We start from the raw sequence: 23,896 nt of genomic DNA on the forward strand, positions 1-23,896 counted from the left end.
TAAAGACAACCGCATCAATAATGGCACCTTTGTTCTGGCTTTCGAGGGAGATACCATCTCAGAGAAGGTTAAGGTTATGTGCTACAAATGTGACTGGAAGCTGTATGTCCTGCCACCTATGAGGTGCTTTCAGTGCCTGCACTTTCATAATATGTATTCCTGTTGTATGGCAGACCCTCTGTGTGGTGACTATGGACACTCACTCCATGAGCGAAGCCCCTGTGTTACACCACCCGTGTGTCAATTGCCATGACTGCCACTCTCCATGATTGCCAGATTGCCCAACTTGCAAGAGAGAAAAGAAGATCCAAGAGTAAAAGTCCCTGCATCTTATGCTGAGGCTCTCCAAAAATATGACAGACTCCACCAGGTGTCTCTTTCTTCAAATTTTGCCTCTGTTAAATCTTTTCCCCCTACTACCTCTTTCTTACCTCAGCCCTGTCCCCTTCTCCCCTTCCCTTTCCCTGGGGCTCCCATGCCCTCCCTTCCAGGTGCCCCCCCCCCCCCCCCCCCCCCTTGGCCAAAGCAGTACGCCCCTTCAGTGGCACCTGCTGGTAATGGGGATCACCTGCAGCGGGACCACTCCCCCCCCCCCCCCCCCCCTCCCAGCATCTCTCAGGTTGGGAGCCTACTAACACAACAAGAGAAGGAGGAGGAACCTAACGCCTAGGACCCCCCCCCCCCTCCCCCCGCACACCTGGTGATCCTGGAGGTGTCATCTCCTTCGCATTCAGAGTCTGACATCTTATTTATGGACGTCACCCCATCAGCAGTGACCACTGACCAGGTGACATGACCTCCTATCTGCTTCTTTGTCTAACCTGGACTTCCCACCACATGCTAATCCAGTGGAATTGCAACAGATATTATCAACCCCCTACCAGAAATACAATACCTCATTTCCTCTTGATATGTGACCCCCCTTTGTACCAACCTGGAAGCAATAGCAGCTAGAGTGCAAACAACCCCAGCAATTACCATTTGCAATGTCTACCTCCTTCCAGGTAGGCCACTTCCTAATGTTGAACTGTCTACCTTAATACAACTCCCACTCTGTATCTCCTCCTTGGGGATTTCAGTGCACACCACCCCCTGTGGGGAAGAGCCACTTTGATGGGTAGGGGTCTTCTAATTGATCAACTTACTACAGACTTTAATTTCTCTCTCCTCAATGATGGTTCCCCTAACCACTTCAGTATCACTCATGGCACCATTACTGTAATTGATCTCACGATGTCCTATCCTGCTCTCGTGGCTTCCCTGCATAGACTACTCCATGATGATCTTTGTGACAGTGACCACTTTCTGGAGATTCCATCGTTCCTGTGCCGCCACCAGGGAGACAGGTGCTCACATTGGGCATTCTGCAGAGCCAATTGGCCTTCATGTACACATGCTGTGCACTTAAACACCTCTCTCTTGGATTGCATTGATGCAGTCATGCAAGGTGTCTCTGCCTCTATTCTTCATGTTGCTGGCAGTGTTACCCCTCTATCCACAGGTGCCCCACGTTGACCAGTAGTATGGTGGACCAAGGACATAGCAGTTGCTATCCAGCACTGCTGACGGCACCAACTTTGTTGCATTTAAGCGTCTCTGTACTAAGGCTCTCTGTCTTACTAAGCAGAGTAAAAAGGAATGCTGGGAGTGCTATGTTTCCTCCCTGGGGATGTATGCCTCTTCATCGCAGGTTTTGTTACAAGCTCTGTAGCCTTCTGGGCTGCGAGTGACAATCTGCTGTCCAAGGTCTTATCCTCCAGGGTGCTCTGTTTACTGATCCACTACTCCTTGCAGAACACATCACAACACACGTTGACAGCATTGGCATCCTCTTTCTATCCTGCTACCTTTCTCTGTCAGAAATGTCAAGTTCAAGAAACCTCCCTGTGTTTAAATACCCCCCCCCCCCCCAAGCTGAATACTATAATGAACCTTTCACTGAATGGGAATTCTTGCAGGCTCTTACTTCTTCACATGCCATCACTCCAGTTTGTGTCAATGACCTGAACTCAGTATGTAGTGAACCTGTGTCCCTTCAAACCTCCTTTGAAGCTGTGGCCATCAGGATAAGGACGATGCAGGAAATAAGCCTGCAATGTATATCTTCCTCCAGATGGTGCAGTACCCCTGAACACATCGACTGCACTGATTGATAAACTCCCTAAACCTTTCCTACTTTTGGGAGATTTTAATGCGCATAACCCCCTGTGGGATGGGGCCATGCTTACTGGCCAAGGCAGGGAGGTTGAAAATTTGTCAAAACTCGACCTGTGCCTCTTAAATGTAGATGCCCCCACACATTTCAGTGTGGCACATGGCACATATTTGGCCATTGATCTCTTGGTCTGCAGCCCTGGCCTTCTCCCCTCTATCCACTGGAGGGCACATGATGACCTCTGTGGTAGTGACCACTTCCCCATCTTCCTGTCATTCCCTCGGCATCCTGCCCATGGATGCCTACCCAGATGGGCTTAAAACAAGGCAGACTGGGAAGCCTTCACCTTTGCTGTCACTGCAGAATGTCCTGCACAAGGTGCCATTGATGCTGTTGTTGAGCAGGTCACTACAACGATCATTTCTGCAGCGGAAAATGCGATCCCTCATTCTTTAGTGTGCCACTGGCAATAGAAAGTCCCTTGGTGGTCGCTGGAAGTTGCTGAGGCACTTAGAGAGTGTTGGCGAGCTCTACAGTGACATAAGTGGCACCCTTCACTAGAGCACCTAATACCCTTCAAGCGGCTCCATGTCTACATTCGCCAGCTTATAAGACAATGGAAACAGAAGTGTTGGGAGAGTTACGTGTCAACCATTGGGTCCTATACATCACCTTCCCAAGCCTGGACGAAGAACAGACGTGTTTTTGGGTACCAGACCTCAACAGGTGTCCCTGGCATTAACATCAGTGGTGTGTTATCTACCGACACAAACGCGATTGCTGAGCAGTTTGCTGAGCACTGTGCTTGAGCCTCTGCATCGTAGAACTACCCTGAAACAGCAGATGGAAAGGAAAGTCCTCTCGTTCACTTCAGGCCACAGTGAACCCTATGACGCCCCATTTACAGAGTGGGAGCTCCTCAGCACCCTTGCACATTGCCCCGACACAGCTCCTGCGCCAGATCAGTTCCACAGTCAGATGATTAAACATCTCTCGTCTGACTACAAGCGACATTTGCTCGTCGTCTTCAACCGGATCTGGTGTGAGGGTGTTTTTCCATCGCAATGGCGGGAGAGCTCCATCATTCCGGTGCTCAAACCCGGTAAAAACCTGCTTGATGTGGATAGCTACCTGCCCATCAGCCTCACTAACTTTCTTTGTAAGCTGCTGGAACGTATGGTGTGTCGGCGTTGGGTTGGGTCTTGGAGTCAGGTGGCCTACTGGCTTCATGTCAGGGCGGCTTCCTGCCAGGGTCGCTCTGCCACTGATGGTCTTGTGTACCTAGAGTCTGCCATCTGAACAGCCTTCTCCAAACGCCAACCTATGGTTGCTGTCTTTTTTAACTTATGTAAAGCATACAACATGACCTGGCAACACATATCTCTGCCACATTGTATGAGTGGGCTCTTCGGGGCCTGCTCCCGATTTTTATCCAAAACTTCCTTTTGCTCCGTACTTCTCGTGTCCAAGCAGGTGCCTCCCATAGTTCCCCCCATATTCAGGAGAATAGCATTCCGCAGGACTCTGTATTGAGTGTCTCTTTATTTTTAGTGGCTATTAATGATCTAGCAGCAACTGTAGGGCTTTCGGTCTCCCATTCTCTGTATGCGGATGACTTCTGCATTTTGTATTGCTCCTCCAATTCTGGTGTTGCTGAGCAGTGTCTACAGGGAGCCATCCAAAAGGCGCAATCATGTGCTCTTTAAACTTAAAACTTTAGCTTACTGACGATTCCCTCACTGTAGTGGAGACATATCAATTCTTAGGACTGGTTTTCGAAGCCCAATTGATGTGGATTCTGCATCTTAGCTTAAGTGGAAGTGCTGGTAGTACCTCAATGCCCTCCACTCCCTGAGCAACACCAACTGGGGTGCAGATAGCTCTACACTGCTGCAGCTCGTACAGAGCCCTTGTTCAATCCCACCTTGACTATGTCTTGGTGGAGGCTGGAGCCCCTCTGTTGAAGGTTAGGCATGCATAACTGCTCGCCAGTTATGTTGCACATGTTCATAGTTCTCCTGCATATCCGAATTACTGTCTCCTTTTCCCAACCACAGCGGATCATCTCCCGCATCAGCGGCCCAGGTCAAGGCTTAACGATTGCAGTTCGCGTCCGGTCGCTTCTGTCCGAACTGGAGGTCCATTCAAGTACACCTCCATGATGTACACCTAGGCCGCAGATTCTTCTGGACCTTTCGCATTGCCCTAAGGACTCTGTTAACCGTGCGGCTCTCCGCTATCACCACCTCTCAATTCTCGACGTGTACCATGGCCATGAAGTGGTTTACACCGATGGCTAGATGGCTGATGGTCACAAAGGCTTTTCATATGTTTATGGTGGACATATTGAACAGCACTCCTTGCCAGATGGCTGCAGTGTTTTCACTGCAGAGCTGGAGGCCATATCTCATGCTGTTGAGCACATCCGCTCATGCCCTGGCGAGTTATGTGTACTGACTCCGTGAGCAGCCTACAAGCTATCAACCAATGCTACCCTCACCATCCTTTGGTAGCGTCCATTCAGGAGTCCATCTTTGCCCTGGAATGGTCTGGTCGTTCAGTGGTGTTTGTGTGGGCCCCAGGACATGTTGGAATCCGAGGCAACGAACTTGCTGACAGGCTGGCCAAACTGGCTATGTGGAAACCGCTTCTGGAGATTGGCATCTCCGAAACTGACCTGCGTTCTGTCTTACGCCGCAGGGTTTTTTGGCTTTGGGAGATGGAATGGCTTAACAGTATGCACAACAAACTGTGTGTCATTAAGGAGACTACGAATGTGTGGAAGTCTTCCAAGCAGTCCTTTCGCAGGGAATCATTTGTCCTCTGCTGGCTCTGATTGGCCATATGTGGCTAATGCGTGGTAACCTCCTCCGTCGTGAGGACTCACCTCGGTGTCGCTGTGGCTCACAAATAACTGTTGTCCACCTCTTGCTGAACTGCCCACTTTTAGCTGCTCTGCGGCGGACTTTTAACTTTCCCAGCACCCTACCTTCGGTGTTGGGTGACAATGCCTCAACAGCAGCTTTAGCTTTACATTTTATTCGTGAGGATGGGTTTTATCATTTGATCTAAGTTTTAGTGCATGTCCTTTGTCCCTCTGTGTCCTCCACCCTAGTGCTTTTAGGTTGGAGGTTTTAATGTGTTGCAGAGGGGCCTGGCTTCTCCTTTTTATTCTCATGGTCAGCCAGCCATTGTAAACTGCTTTCTTGTTTTGATCTGTTCTACATGTTTCTTGCATCTCTCTGTGGTTTTCTTGACTGATTTTGTCCCTTGTAGTGTTTGTTGCCCTTCTGTCATTCTTGTGGTTTTCTCCTTTCTTCCAGCCGTGTTTTGTACATTGCGATTATTTTTCTCCCACCCTTGTAGAATATTTTTAATCGGAACGAGGGACTGATGACCTAGCAGTTTGATCCCCCACCCTTTTAAACTAACTAACCAACCAATCAATCAACCAACCATAATGACCTGGACTGGATTCCATCCACAGCCTGATGATCCGAAACTTGGATGTTATGCAGAGGCAAAATCTACTCAAGGTCTTCAGCTGATTTGGTCAACAGATGCCTTCCCCTCGCAATGGCGAAAGACAACATAGTTATCCCCGTCCCAGGAAGAACCTGACATTTCTTGACAGCTACCGCCTGATCATCCTGGCCATCTTGCTTTGTAAACTGCTAGAGAGGATGGTTAGCTTCCAATTATGTTGGGTATTTGAATCTCGGGGCCTTAAAGTAAGGACAGTTGACAACTGACCATTTACTTAAATTGGTAACAGCAGCCCAACAGGCTTTCACTAACTGCTGGCACCTCGTCACCATCTTCTTTGATCTACATAAGGCATACGACTTTGCTTGGCACCATTGCATTTTAGTTACCCTCCATGACTGGGGCTTTTGCGGCCCTCTTCAGATGGGGCTTTTGTGGCCATCTTCAGATATTTAATCCAAGAGAGTTTATCCCACTGGTTCTTCCGGGTTCAAATTGGCACTTCACTCAGAACCCCTCAGATCCAGGAGAATAGTATCCCACAGGGTTCTCTGTTAGGTGTCTCATTCCTCCTCATTGACATCAATGGGCTTGTAACCTATGTTGGGCCTCTGGTTACCTCAGTGTTGTATGTTGTTGATTTTTGCATTTGCTACAGCTCTCACATGGTAGCATCTACTGAATGCCAGCTCAAAGATGCCATCTGACTGGCCTCTGCATGAGCCCTCTCCTGTGCTTCCAGTTTTCTCCCTCCAAAACATGGGTTACGCATTCTTGCCATTGACTCACACATCACCTCGATCCAGAACTTTATTTAGGTGACTAGTGCCTGGATGGTGTAGGGCAGTCCTGTCTCTTGGGACTTATTTTTTATAAAAAACTGAAGGGGCTGCTTATATTTGCCATCTGAAGACCACATGCATGCAGAAGCTTAATGCTCTCTGCCTCCTGGCCCGCACATCTTGGGGTGCAGACCCGTGCTACTCTTCTCCATCTTTACAGCACTGCTCTTGTTTTGTCCAGATTAGATTATGGTAGTCAGGTTTATGGCTCAGCAGCTCCTTCCACTCTGAAACTACTTGACCCTGTTCATCATTGTGGGGCGTGTCTGGCTATTGGTGCCTTTCACACTAGTCCCACTGACAGTCTGACAGTCTCCTCACTGAAGCAGGGTTTTCCCCTCTACAAATACGACCAAGCCAACTCCTGGCTACTTACGCAATCATTATTTGCCCCTTCCCTGACCATCCCATGTACCTTACCCTCTTTGCAAACAAGAGGTGTCTCGCTCCTGATAACTTCCCAAGGGTGGGACTGCTGGTGGGAATGTCTCTCACTTTCCTCTGTTGGGATCTCCATCTCCACTCACTGGAATGCGCCCTGTGTATTTCCTCCCGCATCCTTCCTTGAATGGGGCTTAGTACATGGATTAGGACTGACCTATTCCAGGGTCCTAAGGTCTGTGTCATCCCTATGGTCTTTCAGTGTCTTGTATGTTCCATCCTTGCAGAGTTCCAATGCGCTATCATCTTCTATACTGATGGTTCTAAAACGATAGATAAGGTGGGATACACTATCATGTCTCCTACTGGACTGGAACACAATTTACTGCTAGGATCATGTAGTGTGTTCACAGCAGAGCTGCTGGCGGTTAACAGGGCCATCCATTTTGTTACTCAGGCCTCCCTCCACAGTGTTTTAATATGTGCAGACTCAATGAGCAGCCTGCAGGCTATAAACCAATGCTACTCTTGCCAGCCTTTGTTATCTGCTATCCATGACCTTCTCCCCGCCCTTGGCCATGCTGCCTGCTCAGTTGTCTTTCTCTGGGTCCCAAGTTGTGTGTGCATCCCAGGGAATGAACTGGCTGTCTGTTTGGCCAGAGGGGCAGATACTTACTCACCCCCCCCCCCCCCCCCCCCCCAATTCCCTTTCATGATTCCAGGTGCAGATATGCGTATCCACATCAAATCTTTCTTTGGCAAAAAGTGGAATGAAATCTGGTGTGCTACTGCTCTCAGTAATAAACTCTGCACAGTCAAGGAGACTACTGCAGTTTGGCCCTTTTCCACTGTCTTATGCTGTCTATGCATTGGTCATACCAAGCTTAACCATAGTTTTCTCTTGCATAACGAGCCAGCAGCATGATGTGGCTGTGGAGTCAGACTCACAGTATCCCATATATTGGTAGAATGCCTCCTTCTTTTGCCCTATCATACTAAGTATAGCCTTCCAGATTTCTTTCTTTATATTAGCAGACAATTCACAGATGGTTGAACTGGTCCTCACTTTCCTCTGTGAAAGTGGTTTTTATTTTCAGGTATAAGGTTTTGCTTTACTCCTGGGGCAGGGTCAGGGTAGATGTGGTTGGGGGATCTCTTCGTGTTTTCTGGGTTTGGGACCTATGGCCACTCCCCATGCAAAGACCACCTTTTAATCCCTTTGTTTTCCAGTTTTTAGATTTGGTCTACTTTTATGTCTTCTACTGTGTGTTTTTTAACTTCCTCATTTTATGGTTTGATCCCTCTGACTGGATTAGTCTGTTTTTAGTGGACCCTCTCTCTCTTCCACAAGTAACTTTGGAATTGCAGGACTGATAACTTCACCATTTAGTCCTACAACCCTATCAATCAATCAATCCCGTCATGTGCCAAAAGTTACTGTATGGGCTTGAGGAGTAATTGACTGGTACTTTGTTGAGGACAAGAGTGGTTGTTCAGTTACAGTGGATTTGGAAAGTTATTTGATAATGGTAAATGACTTTCTGGAGCCAGATTTATAAAACTTTCCTGGTTATAATGAAACAATATGGTTTCAGAAAGATGGAGCCACAGCATACACAACCAGTGCATATGTAGTGAGCATTCATTACATTTTTCATGGGAAATTGGATCTCCAGAAGGGGTGACATAAATTGGCCCATATACAGTCAGTATTTGAGCCCCATGTATTATTTCTTACAACGATTTGTCAGATATAGTATATGTCAATAATCTGACTTCTCCGGAGCAATTGAAAGAAACTATCTGTAGTGATGTGGCACCCATCATGCAAAATTTTGTTAATCATTTAAATTAGTGCCATAGGTTTTATGTCGTCTCATTGTCACTGTAGGCTTGTACCGTGGGAAGCAAGGAGAGGATGTTGTTTGGTGGCCAGTGTCCTCTTTCTAGAACACAACTGCACACATGTATTAACTGGGTTCTTTGTTCATAAGAATAAGAAAGCTACTTAACTTGCGCTAATTTTTGTGATACAAGTCTTACTGCTAGTGAAGTACATGTCCCATTATGTGCACTACTCTGGTTGCTATGTGCTGCCTGAGGCTGAGACTAAGATTGTTTCTGCAAGTTACTGGACTGACTGAAAACTCGAGTCAGTGACTCAATGGATGACTGACTATCCCTCTGGACCATGGCGATGATCTAAATACTTGCGGTCAGGAGGGTGTTGGTGCTGCGTGGCCTGAGAGTCTGTATTTGGTCTCTCTCCTGATAGGTGTGTTGCTTGTGCCTACTATCAATCTTCTTGAAACCTCTTTGCCATCTGGTGTGGTTCCGCTGGTGGTGGTCCGTCTCGTGGGTGGAAGCGAAAGGAGGCAAGAAAGAGATGCAGTGCCTGTTGCTGCGTGTGGGTGGTACAAAGAATGTCCATCTGTTGTTCGCAAGTGCGTACAAAGCATTCTGCTTCTATGTTGGACTGTGGGTGAAATGGAGCACTTGTCAGATGCCGGCACAGTCATGAAGTGAAATGTGGTCTGTTGTCTGACAAAAGTACTTCTGGCAAACCTTGTATGCAAAATATGGAGGGCAACGCTCGAATGTTGCAATGTGATGGTGTAGAGTTCATAGGCACTTGGGAACTTGCTACAAGAGTCTACTATTATCAGCCAATGAGTGTTCCAGAATGGTCTTGCAAAGTCTATGTGCACTTGTTGCCATGGCCAAGCTAAGAATGTCTATGGCGGAGTGGATTGGTTTTCCGCACATGCACAACACTGTGATGTCGTCTGTTCAATGTGGGCATCCATGCCCTGCCAAGTACAGTGCCATCGCACAAACTGTTTAGTGCGAACAATTCCCTGATGTCCTTGGTGATGCAAACACACATCCTTTGCAACGCTTTGGGAATAAGCACATGCGATTGTCCACGGTCATTTTGAACTGTCATGTTGAATTGAAAGGTTATGCTGACCTGCAAAATATTGGCGCACAACTGAGTTCTGTTTACTGTTCAATGAACGAGGCCAAGATGTGTGAATGTAATGCAACAAAATATTGAGATTTGGGTCTGCTTCCTTGGCCTGTGCTATTTTTTTGTAGTGCAAGGGAAAAGATTCCAGCAATTCAGAGTCATGCACATCGATTTGGCAACAAGGTGCGGCAGATGCAGCAAAATCAGTGTGGGCCAATCAGAAGGTGAGACAGGGAGTCTGCATTGTCATGCTTTGCCGTAGGTCAGTAAACAGTTTTATACTGATACTGCGAAAGCAACAAAGCCCAGTGTTGCAATTTTTGAGCAGTGTGTGTAGGAACCAGCCTTGACGGATGAAACGAAGACTGCAAAGGCTTTTGATCTGTCACTAAATAGAACTTGCAACCATACAAATAGTGATGCAATTTTGTCACACCATACACAAAAGCGAGACTTTCTTTTTCAATTTGAGAAGAATTGCACAGAGTTTGAGTGAGCAACTTTGAAGCAAAAGCAATAGGTTTGTCTTGTGCACAAAGTCTGTGTGAAAGTGCAATGCTGATTCCTTAGGAAGAAGTGTCAAATTGCAAAACTGACTTGGCAGGATCAAAATGTACTAAACATCTGTCATTAAGCAAAGCATTTTTGAGTTTCTGAAATACATCTGGACAGTTTTCAGTTCACACAAAAAGTATGTTTTTGCAACGCAAGCGATGCTATGGTGCCACTGTCTGAGTGGCATTTGCTAAGAATCAAATGTAGTAAGTCATTTTGCCTAGTACTGACTGTAGTTCAGACATGTTGCGAGGAACAGGCAGCTCATGGATTGCAAACAAATGAGATTGGAGGTGGTGTACACCCTCACTGTTTATCACGTGACCTAATTACTATAGTTGAGTTTGAAAAAGTCACACTTTTTGAGATGACACTTGAGTCCTGTTTCTGATGCAAATTGGCAATGATGTGTTCCTCTGATGTACGACCTGAGATGACAATATCGTCAAGGTAGTTCAAACAAAATGGCACTCTTGCAGTCAACTGTTGCCAGTAATGTTGAAAAATGGTGGATGCAGAAGCACTGCTGAAGGGCAAACACAAATACTTGAACAGTTCTAAGTGTGTATTTGCAACAAACACTCTGTTATTCTTGATCCAATGGAATTTGCAAGTAGGCATCATGCAAATCTGTCTTAGGAAAGTAAGCACCAAACCTGTCCACAAGTTCGTCAGGTCGGGTTCCAGATAAGTGTCAACTGCTGACTGGGTTGACTGTAGACTTGAAGTCACCACAAATGCGAATGCAACCAAAAGCCTTGGGCAACAAAACGAGAGGACTTGCTCATTGACTAGATTGAATAGGAGCAATTATTCCATTATCTTGTAATTCTTTCCGTTCACTGGATATTTTGTCTCTGTAAGCAATTGGAACAGGGCAGGCCCAGAAAAATTTAGGCTGTGCATTGTCTTTCAATGTATCATGCTGCAAAGCTATTAACTTTTCCCATTTCTTCTGAAAAATAGTTCAGGAAATACTTTAAACATGCTAGCGACACTGTCTTTTGTTGCAAATGTAGATGTGGAAAGTACATTGTCTCGGATGCTAAAACCAAACAAATCAAAGGCATCTAAACAGAAAATGTTCTCACTGGCTCTGGATTTCAACACAATAAAAATTAACTGTCCAAGTGGGAGATACGTAAGTGGCAGGCAAACTACATGGTCTAAGCACTGAAATTTCCTGTCTGTTGCAAGCAGTGAGGTGCTTGCTAGATTAAGACATGGTGAGCGTAACTGTTCATAAATGTCATGATTAAACAAAGTTACTGAGGCACCTGTGTCTAACTGAAAGTTCACACGATGACCAGCAATTTGTAATGAGACAAATTGATTGTTAGAATGTTGTTGCATAGCACTGGGGCAAGACGACGGCACAATCTTAACTTTACATTCGCCAGAACCTGTAGTAGGTTTGGAAAACACAATGTTCACTGCATGTGCATGAGCCTGTTTTTTCTGGGAGTGGGCAAAATTGGTGTTTTCATGCTTTTGCAAACAAACTGCTTGGACATGGCCATTTTTTTTTCCTCACACTTGCAACATGCTGCGTTACATGATGGGCAATCCTGTCTTTTATGCCAAGCTGAACATCTAGGAAAAGACTTCTCTAAGTTCACAGGTCTGTTCACCTTTCTACATGGCTGTCCGCACAGCTGTGTACGCACTGTTGCCGTGGTTACTTGGGGCAGTCGCAAGCAAGAGGTGACTTGACCTGACAGATTGGGGGCCTGGCAAAACTTATTGGCCGCTTTGGCACGCGAATCATATTACTCCAAGATTTGCAACACTTGAGGAAGTGATGGATTAGATTACTTAAGATTTGTTCCTGTATTCTACTATCTGGGACATTGAAGGTTATTGCATCCCTAATCATGACATCACTGTAAAAGTTGCCACAACTACTTATTAGTCAGGCTCATTAATTCTGTATACCACTGACTGTAAGTCTGTTCAGGCTTTTTCTGCAGGTGAAAGAACTGATATCTGGCCGCAGCTTCTTGGACTTGCTGGTCATCGTACAGCGATTACTTCGTCATAATTGAGTTTGTTTCGAGACGCTGTTGGGAATAGTTTTTGTTTTAACTTGAACACTGGGGACCCTGCAATGGAAGGAAAGTACCTTGTACACAACGAACTTGACAATGTGCTTGGAACTGTCAGGTATTTGAACCATTCCTCTTCATGTCATTAAATTGCTGGAACATTGGTATGCTGGTCGGCGGCACTTGTTGGGTGGGTCAGTTTCTGTTGGGCGGTCAACGCAGCTTCTGCAGACAGTATTTGTACCATCATTAGTAGGGCAGCAGTTTGTCTTTCTGAAACTAAAACGCTTGCATTAGATCCATCACATTAGCATCTGCGGCTGAGGTGCGGGTGCAGGGGGTGGGGTAGCCATTGTTTTCACAAATACATTATAGCAAAAAAACAAGCAAAGCCTCTGGGAAGAGAAATTTGATTAGTTCTGCTGCTCTCCTCCTGGAATACATGCAAGAACACAACAAAAACTTAGCAATGAGAAATGAGCACCCTGCAAGCTAAAACACAAGAGAAGCAAGCAAAATCTGCACTGAACTATACTTGTCGCCAGTTTTTGTGTCGTCTCATCACTGTAGGCTTGTACCATGGGAAGCAAGAAGAGGTTGTTGTTTGGTGGCTGATATCTTCTTTCTATAACACAACTGCACGCATGTATTAACTAGGTTCTTTATTCATAAGAATGTCCGTGGCTCGTGGTCTTGCGGTAGCATTCTCGCTTCCCGCGCAAGGGGTCCCAGGTTCGATTCCCGGCAAGGTAGGGATTTTCTCTGCATCGAGATGAATGGGTGTTGTGTGTCTTTAATCATCATTTCATCCTCATTCACTCGCAAGTCGCCGTAGTGGTGTTCAAGAACTTGTGGAGCGGGGGCCGAACCGCCCCGCGAGGGGTCTCCCGGCCACCAATGCCATATTCTCATTATTATTCATAAGAATAAGAGAGCTACTTAACTTAAGCTAGTCATTGTGGTACAAGCTCTTCCTTAATAGTCCACATTAGCCTCACTTCTGGTGATGTACATGTCCCGCTATGCACACTACTCTGGTCCCTATGTGCTGCCTGAGACTGAGACTCTGATTGCAACTGCAAGTGACTGGGCTGTGACTGAAAATTTCACTCGGTGACTCAGTGGATGACTGACTGGCCCTCTGGTCTGTGGCGGCAGTCTAAATATTGGTGGTCAAGAGGACGTTGGCACCGTGTTGCCCGCAAGCCTGTTTTTGGCCTCTCTCCTGATAGGTGCATTGCTTGTGCCTACTATTGATCTTCTTGCAACCTCTTTCCATGTCGCTCATGCCATCACAATAGATGTATTGGTTTGCATTTAAATGACATTATTTTTCAGAAGTAAATTCCTAAGCTGTATATTTCAATAATAAAGATTTTGAGATTTTGTTGATAGACTACAACCACTATTTTATTTTGATACATCAAATATCAATTTTCTTTTGAAACATATTGTAGTTGTTCATTTAAACAAATGGCCCATTTCCGCCCAGAGCAATGAAGATAGCCGTACCGTAGGTGCTGCCACAACGGAGGGGTATCTGTTGAGAGGCCAGACAAACGTGTGGTTCCTGAAGAGGGGCGCCAGCCTTTTCAGTAGTCGCAGGGGCAACAGTCTGGATGATTGACTGATCTGGCCTTGTAACACTAACCAAAATGGCCTTGCTGTTCTGGTACTGCGAACGGCTGAAAGCAAGGGGAAACTCCAGCTGTAATTTTTCCCGAGGGCATGCAGCTTTACTGTATGATTAAATGATGATGGCGTCCTCTTGGGTAAAATATTCCGGAGGTAAAGTAGTCCCCCATTCGGGTCTCCGGGCGGGGACTACTCAAGAGGACGTCGTTATCAAGAGAAAGAAAACTGGCGTTCTACAGATCGGAGCGTGGAATGTCAGATCCCTTAATCGGGCAGGTAGGTTAGAAAATTTAAAAAGGGAAATGGATAGGTTGAAGTTATATATAGTGGGAATTAGTGAAGTTCGGTGGCAGGAGGAACAAGACTTTTGGTCAGGTGAATACAGGGTTATAAATACAAAATCAAATAGGGGTAATGCAGGAGTAGGTTTAATAATGAATAAAAAAGTAGGTGTACGGGTAAACTACTACAAACAGCATAGTGAATGCATTATTGTGGCCAAGATAGACACGAAGCCCACGCCTACTACAGTAGTACAAGTTTATATGCCAACTAGCTCTGCAGATGACGAAGAAATTGATGAAATGTATGATGAGATAAAAGAAATTATTCAGGTAGTGAAGGGAGATGAAAATTTAATAGTCATGGGTGACTGGAATTTAATTGTAGGAAAAGGAAGAGAAGGAAACATAGTAGGTGAATATGAATTGTGGCTAAGAAATGAAAGAGGAAGCCACCTGATAGAATTTTACGCAGAGCATAACTTAATCATAGATAATACTTGGTTTAAGAATCATGAAAGAAGGTTGTATACATGGAAGAACCCTGGAGATACTAAAAGGTATCAGATAGATACTAAAAAGTATCAAATAGATTATATAATGGTAAGACAGAGATTTAGGAACCAGGTTTTAAATTGTAAGACATTTCCAGGGGCAGATGTGGACTCTGACCACAATCTATTAGTTATGAACTGTAGATTAAACCTGAAGAAACTGCAAAAAGGTGGGAATTTAAGGAGTTGGGACCTGGATAAACTGAAAGAACCAGAGATTGTACACAGTTTCAGGGAGAACATAAGGGAACAATTGACAGGAATGGGGGAAAGAAATACAGTAGAAGAAGAATGGGTAGCTTTGAGGGATGAAATAGTGAAGGCAGCAGAGGATCAAATAGGTAAAAAGACGAGGGCTAGTAGAAACCCTTGGGTAACAGAAGAAATATTGAATTTAATTGATGAAAGGAGAAAATATAAAAACGCAGTAAATGAAGCAGGCAAAAAGGAATACAAAGTCTCAAAAATGATATCGACAGGAAGTGCAAAATGGCTAAGCAGGGATGGCTAGAGGACAAATGCAAGGATGTAGAGGCTTATCTCACTAGGGGTAAGATTGATACTGCCTACAGGAAAATTAAAGAGACCTTTGGAGAAAGGAGAACCACTTGCATGAATATCAAGAGCTCAGATGGAAACCCAGTTCTAAGCAAAGAAGGGAAAGCAGAAAGGTGGAAGGAGTATATAGAGGGTCTATACAGGGGTGATGTTCTTGAGGACAATATTATGTAAATGGAAGAGGATGTAGATGACGATGAAATGGGAGATATGATACTGTGTAGAGTTTGACAGAGCACTGGAATACCTAAGTCGAAACAAGGCCCCTGGAGTAGACAACATTCCATTAGAACTACTGACAACCTTGGGAGAGCCAGTCCTGACAAAACTCTACCATCTGATGAGCAAGATGTATGAAACAGGCGAAATACCCTCAGACTTCAAGAAGAATATAATAATTCCAATCCCAAAGAAAGCAGGTGTTGACAGATGTGAAAATTACCGAACTATCAGCTTAATAAGTCACAGCTGCAAAATACTAACGCGAATTCTTTACAGATGAATGGAAAAACTGATAGAAGCCGACCTTGGGGAAGATCAGTTTGGATTCCGTAGAAATGTTGGAACACGTGTGGCAATACTGACCCTACGACTTATCTTAGAAAATAGATTAAGGATAGGGAAACCTACATTTCTAGAATTTGTAGACTTAGAGAAAGCTTTTGAGCTTTTGACAATGTTGATTGGAATACTCTCTCAAATTCTGAAGGTGGCAGGGGTAAAATACAGAGATTGAAAGGCTATTTACAATTTGTACAGAAAGCAGATGGCAGTAATAAGAGTAGGGGGGTATGAAAGGGAAGCAGTGGTTGGGAAGGAGTGAGACACGGTTGTAGCCTCTCCCCAATGTTATTCAATCTGTATATTGAGCAAGCAATAAAGGAAACAAAAGAAAAGTTCGGAGTAGGTATTAAAATCCATGGAAAAGAAATAAAAACTTTGAGGTTCGCCGATGACATTGTAATTCTGTCAGAGACAGCAAAGGACTTGGAAGAGCAATTGAATGGAATGGACAGTGTCTTGAAAGGAAGGTATAAGATGAAAATCAACAAAAGCAAAACAAGGATAATGGAATGTAGTCAAATTAAGTCAGGTGATGCTGAGGGAATTAGATTAGGAAATGAGACACTTAAAGTAGTAAAGGAGTTTTGCTATTTGGGGAGCAAAATAACTGATGATGGCCGAAGTAGAGAGGATATAAAATTTAGACTGGCAATGGCAAGGAAAGCGTTTCTTAAGAAGAAAAATTTGTTAACATCGAGTATAGATTTAAGCATCAGGAAGTCGTTTCTGAAAGTATTTGTATGGAGTGTAGCCATGTATGGAAGTGGAAATAGCTTAGACAAGAAGAGAATAGAAGCTTTCGAAATGTGGTGCTACAGAAGAATGCTGAAGATTAGATGGGTTGATCACATAACTAATGAGGTATTGAATAGAATTGGGGAGAGGAGCAGCTTGTGACACAACTTGACTAGAAGAAGGGATCGGTTGGTAGGACATGTTCTGAGACATCGAGGAATCACCAATTTAGTATTGGAGGGCAACGTGGAGGGTAAAAATCGTAGAGGGAGACCAAGAGATCAATCCACTAAGCAGATTCAGAAGGATGTATGTTGCAGTAGGTACTGGGAGATGAAGAAGCTTGCACAGGATAGAGTAGTATGGAGAGCTGCATCAAACCAGTCTCAGGACTGAAGACCACAACAACAACAACAACAGATGTTATGTTAGTGATGATGCCTTATAATGCCACCACTCCCATTATGGTCATCTGGTGACTTCTTTGTTACTAAAGCTTTTCTTCTCGAAACCATTCTAAAAATATTGAAGGCATAGCTAGCTAGCTGTATATTTGAGACCACATCTTTAAGTAATTTCATCACATAAATAATTCTGTGAATGTTGATCATCACAAGGTGATCTGTTTGGCAGCATCAGTAATATCAGAGACTGGTGACAGTCCATGTTCTGATCTTAGTAATCCATAGTTTCGTAATTCACAGTTTGATAATAGTTAAAAATAAAACTCCTACATTTCACCATCTGAAGTATTTTTAGTATTCCAGGGCAACATGTATTCTCCAGAAAACACTGTTGGCATTTGAGTATTGCATTTTGTCCGTGTATAGTAGTCTGAAATGGCCAGGGGCTTGCTAGCTGTCGGAAGATCCTATGTTAGTCACATTATGAAGTTTTTCGGGAGGTGGCTTTCAGACTGGAAAGAAAGCCAGTTTGCATTCAGTATGTCAAGTGGGGGTGTCTTCTGAGATGTTTAGGATGGTTTGCCTGTGTCTATGGAACCCATAGGATGCAGTGGTCTGCAAGTTGTGGCTCACATCAGCACCAGTGTCATTTGCCACATGCATGTTGAGGCCATCCTTAGTTTGCACAGGTGGCTAGTGGAAGTGGTGGAGGCTGCTGACCTAGGACACGGGATGCAAATGGAGCTCGCAATTTGCAGTGCTTTTCCCATTATTGACTGGGGTCCTTTGGTTTGGAGCTGAGTGGAGGCTCTCAACCAAAGGCTTCTTCAACTCTGTGAAAGTCTTTGCTGTAGGTTTCCGGACGTGTGCTATCATGTGGGAAATTGTAGGGCACCCTTGACAGTAGGGTTCACTACACAAAGGAAGCAACTACTCCATTAGCAAAGTACTCGCAGGGCACACATAAGGGTTTTTAGGCTAGGCAGTAGTTGGAGCTATTCTGATGAACACACGCCAGATAATATGTAGCGAAATTGGACCATGTTAAGAGTAAAGACACTTGGACTGTAAAAATTTTATCTGTAAATTGTCAAAGTTCTAATAATTTACTGCCCTCCAGGAAAGTTCTCATGCTCAGATTATTCTTGGGACCATGAGCTGGCTGAAACCGGAAGTAGAAAGCTCGGAGATATGTAGCGAGTCATGGAATGTATATCAGAAAGACAGGCTAGACACCATGTGAGGGGGCGTGTTCATTGCAGTTGACATAAATGTTGTCTCTACTGAATTGAAATGGAGTGTGACAGTGATGTTATCTGGTCACCTGTAACAGGTCTAGGTTAAATAAAGTTAATTGTTGAATGTTTTTACCTGCCACCCGATTCCTCTGTCAGTTTGAGTCATTCAAATAAAGGCTACAGGCAGCAGCGTGTAAATACCCAGATCATGCAGGTGACTTGTGTGTACAAGAAGTATAAAAGAACACGCCTGCAAAATTACAGACTGAACATTGGTTGCTGTAGAATTCTTGAACATGTCCTGAGTTTGAATACAATAAATTTCCTTGAGAGCAAGAGCTTTTGCCCATGAATTGGCATGGTTTTAGGCAGCATCATATACTGCGAACAATGAATGAAGGCCAACAGGCATATTCCTAGTTTTCTGAAAAGTATTTGACGCAGTGCCCCGCTGTATATGTTAACAAAGATAAGAGTGTATGGAAAAGGTTCCTGGATATGGGACTAGCTCGAAGACTTCTTGAGTAATAGAACCCAGTGCATTGTACTCGACGTTGGGTGTTCATCAGAGATGACGGTATCATCAGGAGTGCCCCAGTGGGGTGTGATAGGACCCCTATTATTTTCTATATACATAAGTGATGTAGTAGACAGGGTGTGCAGCAATCTGCAATTGTTTGTTGTTGATGCTGTGGTGTATGGAAAGCAATTATAATTGAGTTACTAGGAATATACAGTATGATAAAATTCGTAGTTGGTGTGATGATTGACAGCTAACTATAAATGTAGAAAAATGTAAGTTAATGCAGATGATTGGGGAAAAACCATACCCGTCATGTTTGAATACAGCATTGGTAGTTGCTGCTTCACACAGTCACATCGTTTAAATATCTGGGCGTGACATTGCGAAGCAATGTGAAGTGAAGTGGGACGAACACGTGAGAGTTGTTAAGAGGAAGGCAAATGATTGACTTATTGTATTGGGAGAATTTAGGAAAGTGTGATTCTCTTGCACTGCTAGAATGTTTGAGATCCGCACAGGGTAGGATTAAGGGAAGGCATCGAAGCAATTCGGAGGCATGCTGCTAGAGTTCTTACTGTTAGGTTCAAACAGCACGTAAGTACTGAACTTAAATGGGAATCTCTGGAGAGAATGCGATGTTCTTTTTGAGCAATACTATTGATAAAATTAGAGAATAGCATTTGAAGCTGACTGCAGAAAATTCTGCTGCTGCCAACATATATTTTGCGCAAGGAGCTCAAAGATAAGATTCGAGAAATTAGTGCTTGTATTGAGGCATACAGCTGGTTGTTTTCCCCTCTTTCTATTTGTGAGTGGAACAGGAAAGGAAATATCTGGTAGTGGTGTAGGGTATCCTCCGCCATGCATTGTACAGTGGCTTTTGGAGTATGTTTGTAGAAGTAGATTTAGAAATGGGTTTAGGAGTTAACAGGCTGCTCCTTAAACAAATAGTAAAAGGAGCTGCTACATGCATGACAGAACTTAGCTTTATATAGCCTAAACTTCTAAAAACGGTTTTGTACCACTCTCATGATTTGCTTCTTCTTCTTTTATTTCATTTTATCTATTTCCTTTTTATCACAAACCTTTTCCTCACTACTCTTTCACCAAGGTAATCACTGTTGCAGCCATATCTGTAATGGAGGTAAAAGTAAACCTGCATTCTCAGTGCAGCTTACGGCTCAGGATGTGCTGTGTTTCTAATAATAAATATGGTGTGCAGTTTTTATACATAATCATATGTACTGTCTATCAACATACCTCTAATGGTCATTTCAAGCTTACATGTGTGCTTGTTGTCACTTCACGGTAACCAGGGTTGTCAGTGGGGGAAGTTGCCTGTCAAATTGTACAACTTGTTGACATCTTTCAAATATTCAGTAAGATGTGCTGTGCAGTGGTTGCCACAGTAAACAACGCTAGCTGAACACCACTATCTACAAATTATTGCTCATAAGTACACAAGGAAAGTGCAACAGAACTGCCTGCTTAGTTTTTAGAGGCAACTGAGAATGTGTGTTGACCCAGATTGCATGCAGCCATCTTGACATGATTAATTTTGTTTCTAAGTATCCATTATGAACAACACAAACCCTCCAGCTCTGTGTTGTGCCTCAAGTGTGTTCAAGGGAATACTTGGAATGGAACCTGGATCAATGTGTTGAGTTATCCTCACCAGTGAGTGGAGCATTTGTCTAATGACTGACGATGGTAGTAGAAAAGTGTGGAGTTTTGCAGACAACAGTGCACATCTTGAGTATAGTCACACTGGCTCAGCACGGAAGTGTCTCTCTTGTGTTTTGGGCCAGGATCATATCATCTCTCATCACTATTGATAGCAATTTGAGAGCAGTACTATATAGGGGTACAATCCTTCAACCTGTTGTCTGGTCCTACAGTCAACCATTCTGCCATAGGTTCATCTTTCAAGGCAATGTATGATCACACTGTGCACATTTCATGGACACCTTCCTTCAATAAGCAGGAATCAAGAGAATAAAATGATCTAGAATATCTGACTGAGCACATGTAGAACCAGTTGAAACTTAGTACAACATTGCAGGAACCCTCCTCACACAATAAATGATGTTAAGATGGACATTGCTAGATTGAGATAGGCTTGAGCAACAACGTCTTGACCACCTTGTGCACTGCAAGCAAAGAAGAATCAAAATAGGTTACAATGCAAGGGCTGGTGTAATGTCACCAGCAGCAGATTGTTTTTACAAATGTGAAGAAGATATGCACTTCCGAAAAGATTGCATTTATTTTGACAGTTACTTTGTTTTTGTTTTGCAGTTGTTATTCTTTAAGTTTCATAAGAAGTGTTCTTTCTTTCTTCCCAGAAATCTAAACCCAGGGTAATTAAAGTGGAACATTTTCTGAGCAGTTTATGTGCAAAGAATTTAATTAATAAGTTCACTGTTTTCTCCTGTGTGGCATTTCCTTTGACATTACAAGGATGTAACATATTTTTCTCTCTGTCCTTTTTCAGGATGCAGTGTGTTCCAGAAGCAGCTCAAATCTATGAAAATCGGCGAAAAAGAATATAAGTACTATGATTTACCAAGCCTGTCTCCCAGTTATGGTATGTAACTATCTTAATTTTATAATTTTTATTATTATTTGTTTAGCAAAGAAGTGAAATGTTTAACACAATACTAGCGTGGTCTGTACAGATGTACGAGGGAACCCAGACTCCATTACAGTGCCTCTATTTTGGTTTAGATTCAGCAATGGCATCTTTCAGTTGGTTCCGTATCTAATACAGTCAGTTATCATTCTTACTCGACCTTAGAATTATTCACTTCTCTCTCTTCAGCTCAGTGGGATACTCTTTTGGACTTCAACCACCTCCTGTATCTTCTTGAAAAGGTAGTCCACAAGACAACACCATCTCACAAGCAACATTTCAAGTGCGAAGTCACAAAAGCCCAGTGATGTTTACGACGTTAGATGCCCCCACGTATTGTCTACCATGCAACCACAATATTGGCTGCTAATGGCATCAGGCTGGACTAGAGATACACAATTGTGAGCACAGCACAAGGCTACAAAGTGTAGTTGAACATCTTAATCGACGAGTATTTCGCTACAGTGCTAGTGGTGTTCATGCAAAGCAGAGCAATGGCAACAATAAACGAAGTGAACATTGCATTATATCTAAAACAGCAGTTGCTGTAGTGGACATTTCATGAGAAAGGAATCTAAGGAATTTCTCAGAGTGGGAAAGAAGTGCCAGGTGAAATGTTAGAGTTTTTGCAAGATAAGTCAGTGGACTGTGTGGTGTCGTGTACGCTCAACTGTGCGGTCAGTGTAAGTAAGGAGTACGTTGATAACAATACATGCTTAGCAAGTGAAAGTGATATTGAAATACGTGTCGAGCTATGTAGTTCATCATCTCTATCAGATAGGGAGCCACAAATCCCACCTCCAGTGAAATGCAATAAAGGACAAACATTGTCCAAAGAGCGGGTACTAAATGTAATTATGTACATGGAAGACCATTCCATTGCATAGAAAATAAAAATTATGAACATATTTTTAATAGGTCTGCATCAATATAAACATGTAGTGCACAAGAAACACTGTGGATATTCAAGAGAGGACAAAGTGTACTTCGTATAAAAACTGGTTTTTGGACATTTCAAGGATGTTGGATACAATTTACAGGATGTGCATGACAGTTACCTACTATGACCTACTATGCTATGCACATCAAATTGTGCAAGACATACATTAGTCATTTCAAGCCAGAGAAGATTTATGGACCAATTTAGAAAGGCAGGTATTTCATTCCATCCTCTGTGTTCAATGAGACTCGAAAAGGTATCAGAACAGATGCTGGAGCATTCAACCTGACCTTGGAAGATGACTCACTTTTGGAGTGAGAGAAATTAAGTCAATTGACGTGAAGTCACACATGTACCATCTCGTAGCATGTGAATCTGGTCACGTCATTAGGCTACACAAATCGCTGAATATGTTGAGACTGTGGACAGCCACTACATGAGAACTCTGTGTGAAAAGCACCACTTCGCATTGACTGTGCGTAAGATCATTCTGCCCCACACACTGGACGTGGCAGATAATTTTAAAAAAGTGTGAAATAAAAGATTGCAAAATCTTAAGCTTACTACCATCTGTTGCATCTCGGGTGGAATAGAGATGTGTTCATACCATACTCATAAAAAAAAAATCTTGAACAAATAGCAACTAATAAACCAGCTACAATGAAAACAAGTACTCATTCCACCCTCATAACACCAAGTCCCACTGACGTCCCAGGTATGTTCCATCAGAGAAAAGAAAGGATTGTCTCCCATATTACCCATTCCCCGCCAACTGTGTGTACCGAAAGAGAGGAGTAACCTCCGTGATACCTGCTCCCACCTTACAAACCACCAGCACCTAATCTCTTGTCAACAGCCACTGGCTGGAAGCGGCTCAGGCAATGGACAATACGTTGACTTGTTTATATCTTGTTAAGGCAGTTCTCAGCTTGTGAATATTGTATAAAATGCATGGTGCACAAATGCTGACTTTATTTTTATTTTATTCCAACTGGTTTCTGTCATAAACCTTTTTCATGGTTCTGTATGAAATAAGGAACAAAAGTCATGTCAAAATGCAGAAAGGAAATGACTTGCATGGTCACAAGATTATTGTGAATGTAACAGAAAAATTACTTTTGTCGAAAAATTAATTGGCAACCAACACTACATATCAAACTAAAAGTATTGTTCATTTAAAACATTACAGGTAGGCCAGTGACACCTCTGTGAAGAATAAGCAACTGAAGTGAACCAACACAAGACATACACTGGCATTAAAGGGTCTAAACTCATAGTAAACAATTCAAAGACTGAGGACTACAAAGATGTAAATACATATCCTGTATGAAGAGAGCACTAATCATTCATCTCTTAACAAACTTGTATTCCATCCAAACATTTTGAAGAAGACAAAG

General features: G+C 43.5%; 1 protein-coding gene across 1 annotated transcript in view; it reads left to right on the forward strand.

Moving 5' to 3' along the window:
- LOC124794653 (cytoplasmic aconitate hydratase-like) overlaps window positions 1-23,896 on the forward strand; it is a 327,246-nt gene that overhangs the window by 19,415 nt on the left and 283,935 nt on the right. The window contains exon 2 of the mRNA XM_047258177.1: window positions 21,422-21,514. Within this exon, the coding sequence (XP_047114133.1) occupies window positions 21,422-21,514 (93 nt within the window). The remainder of the gene's footprint in view (window positions 1-21,421; window positions 21,515-23,896) is intronic.

Source organism: Schistocerca piceifrons, chromosome 4 (genome assembly GCF_021461385.2).
Source record: "Schistocerca piceifrons isolate TAMUIC-IGC-003096 chromosome 4, iqSchPice1.1, whole genome shotgun sequence".
NCBI classification, from domain to species: domain Eukaryota; kingdom Metazoa; phylum Arthropoda; class Insecta; order Orthoptera; family Acrididae; genus Schistocerca; species Schistocerca piceifrons.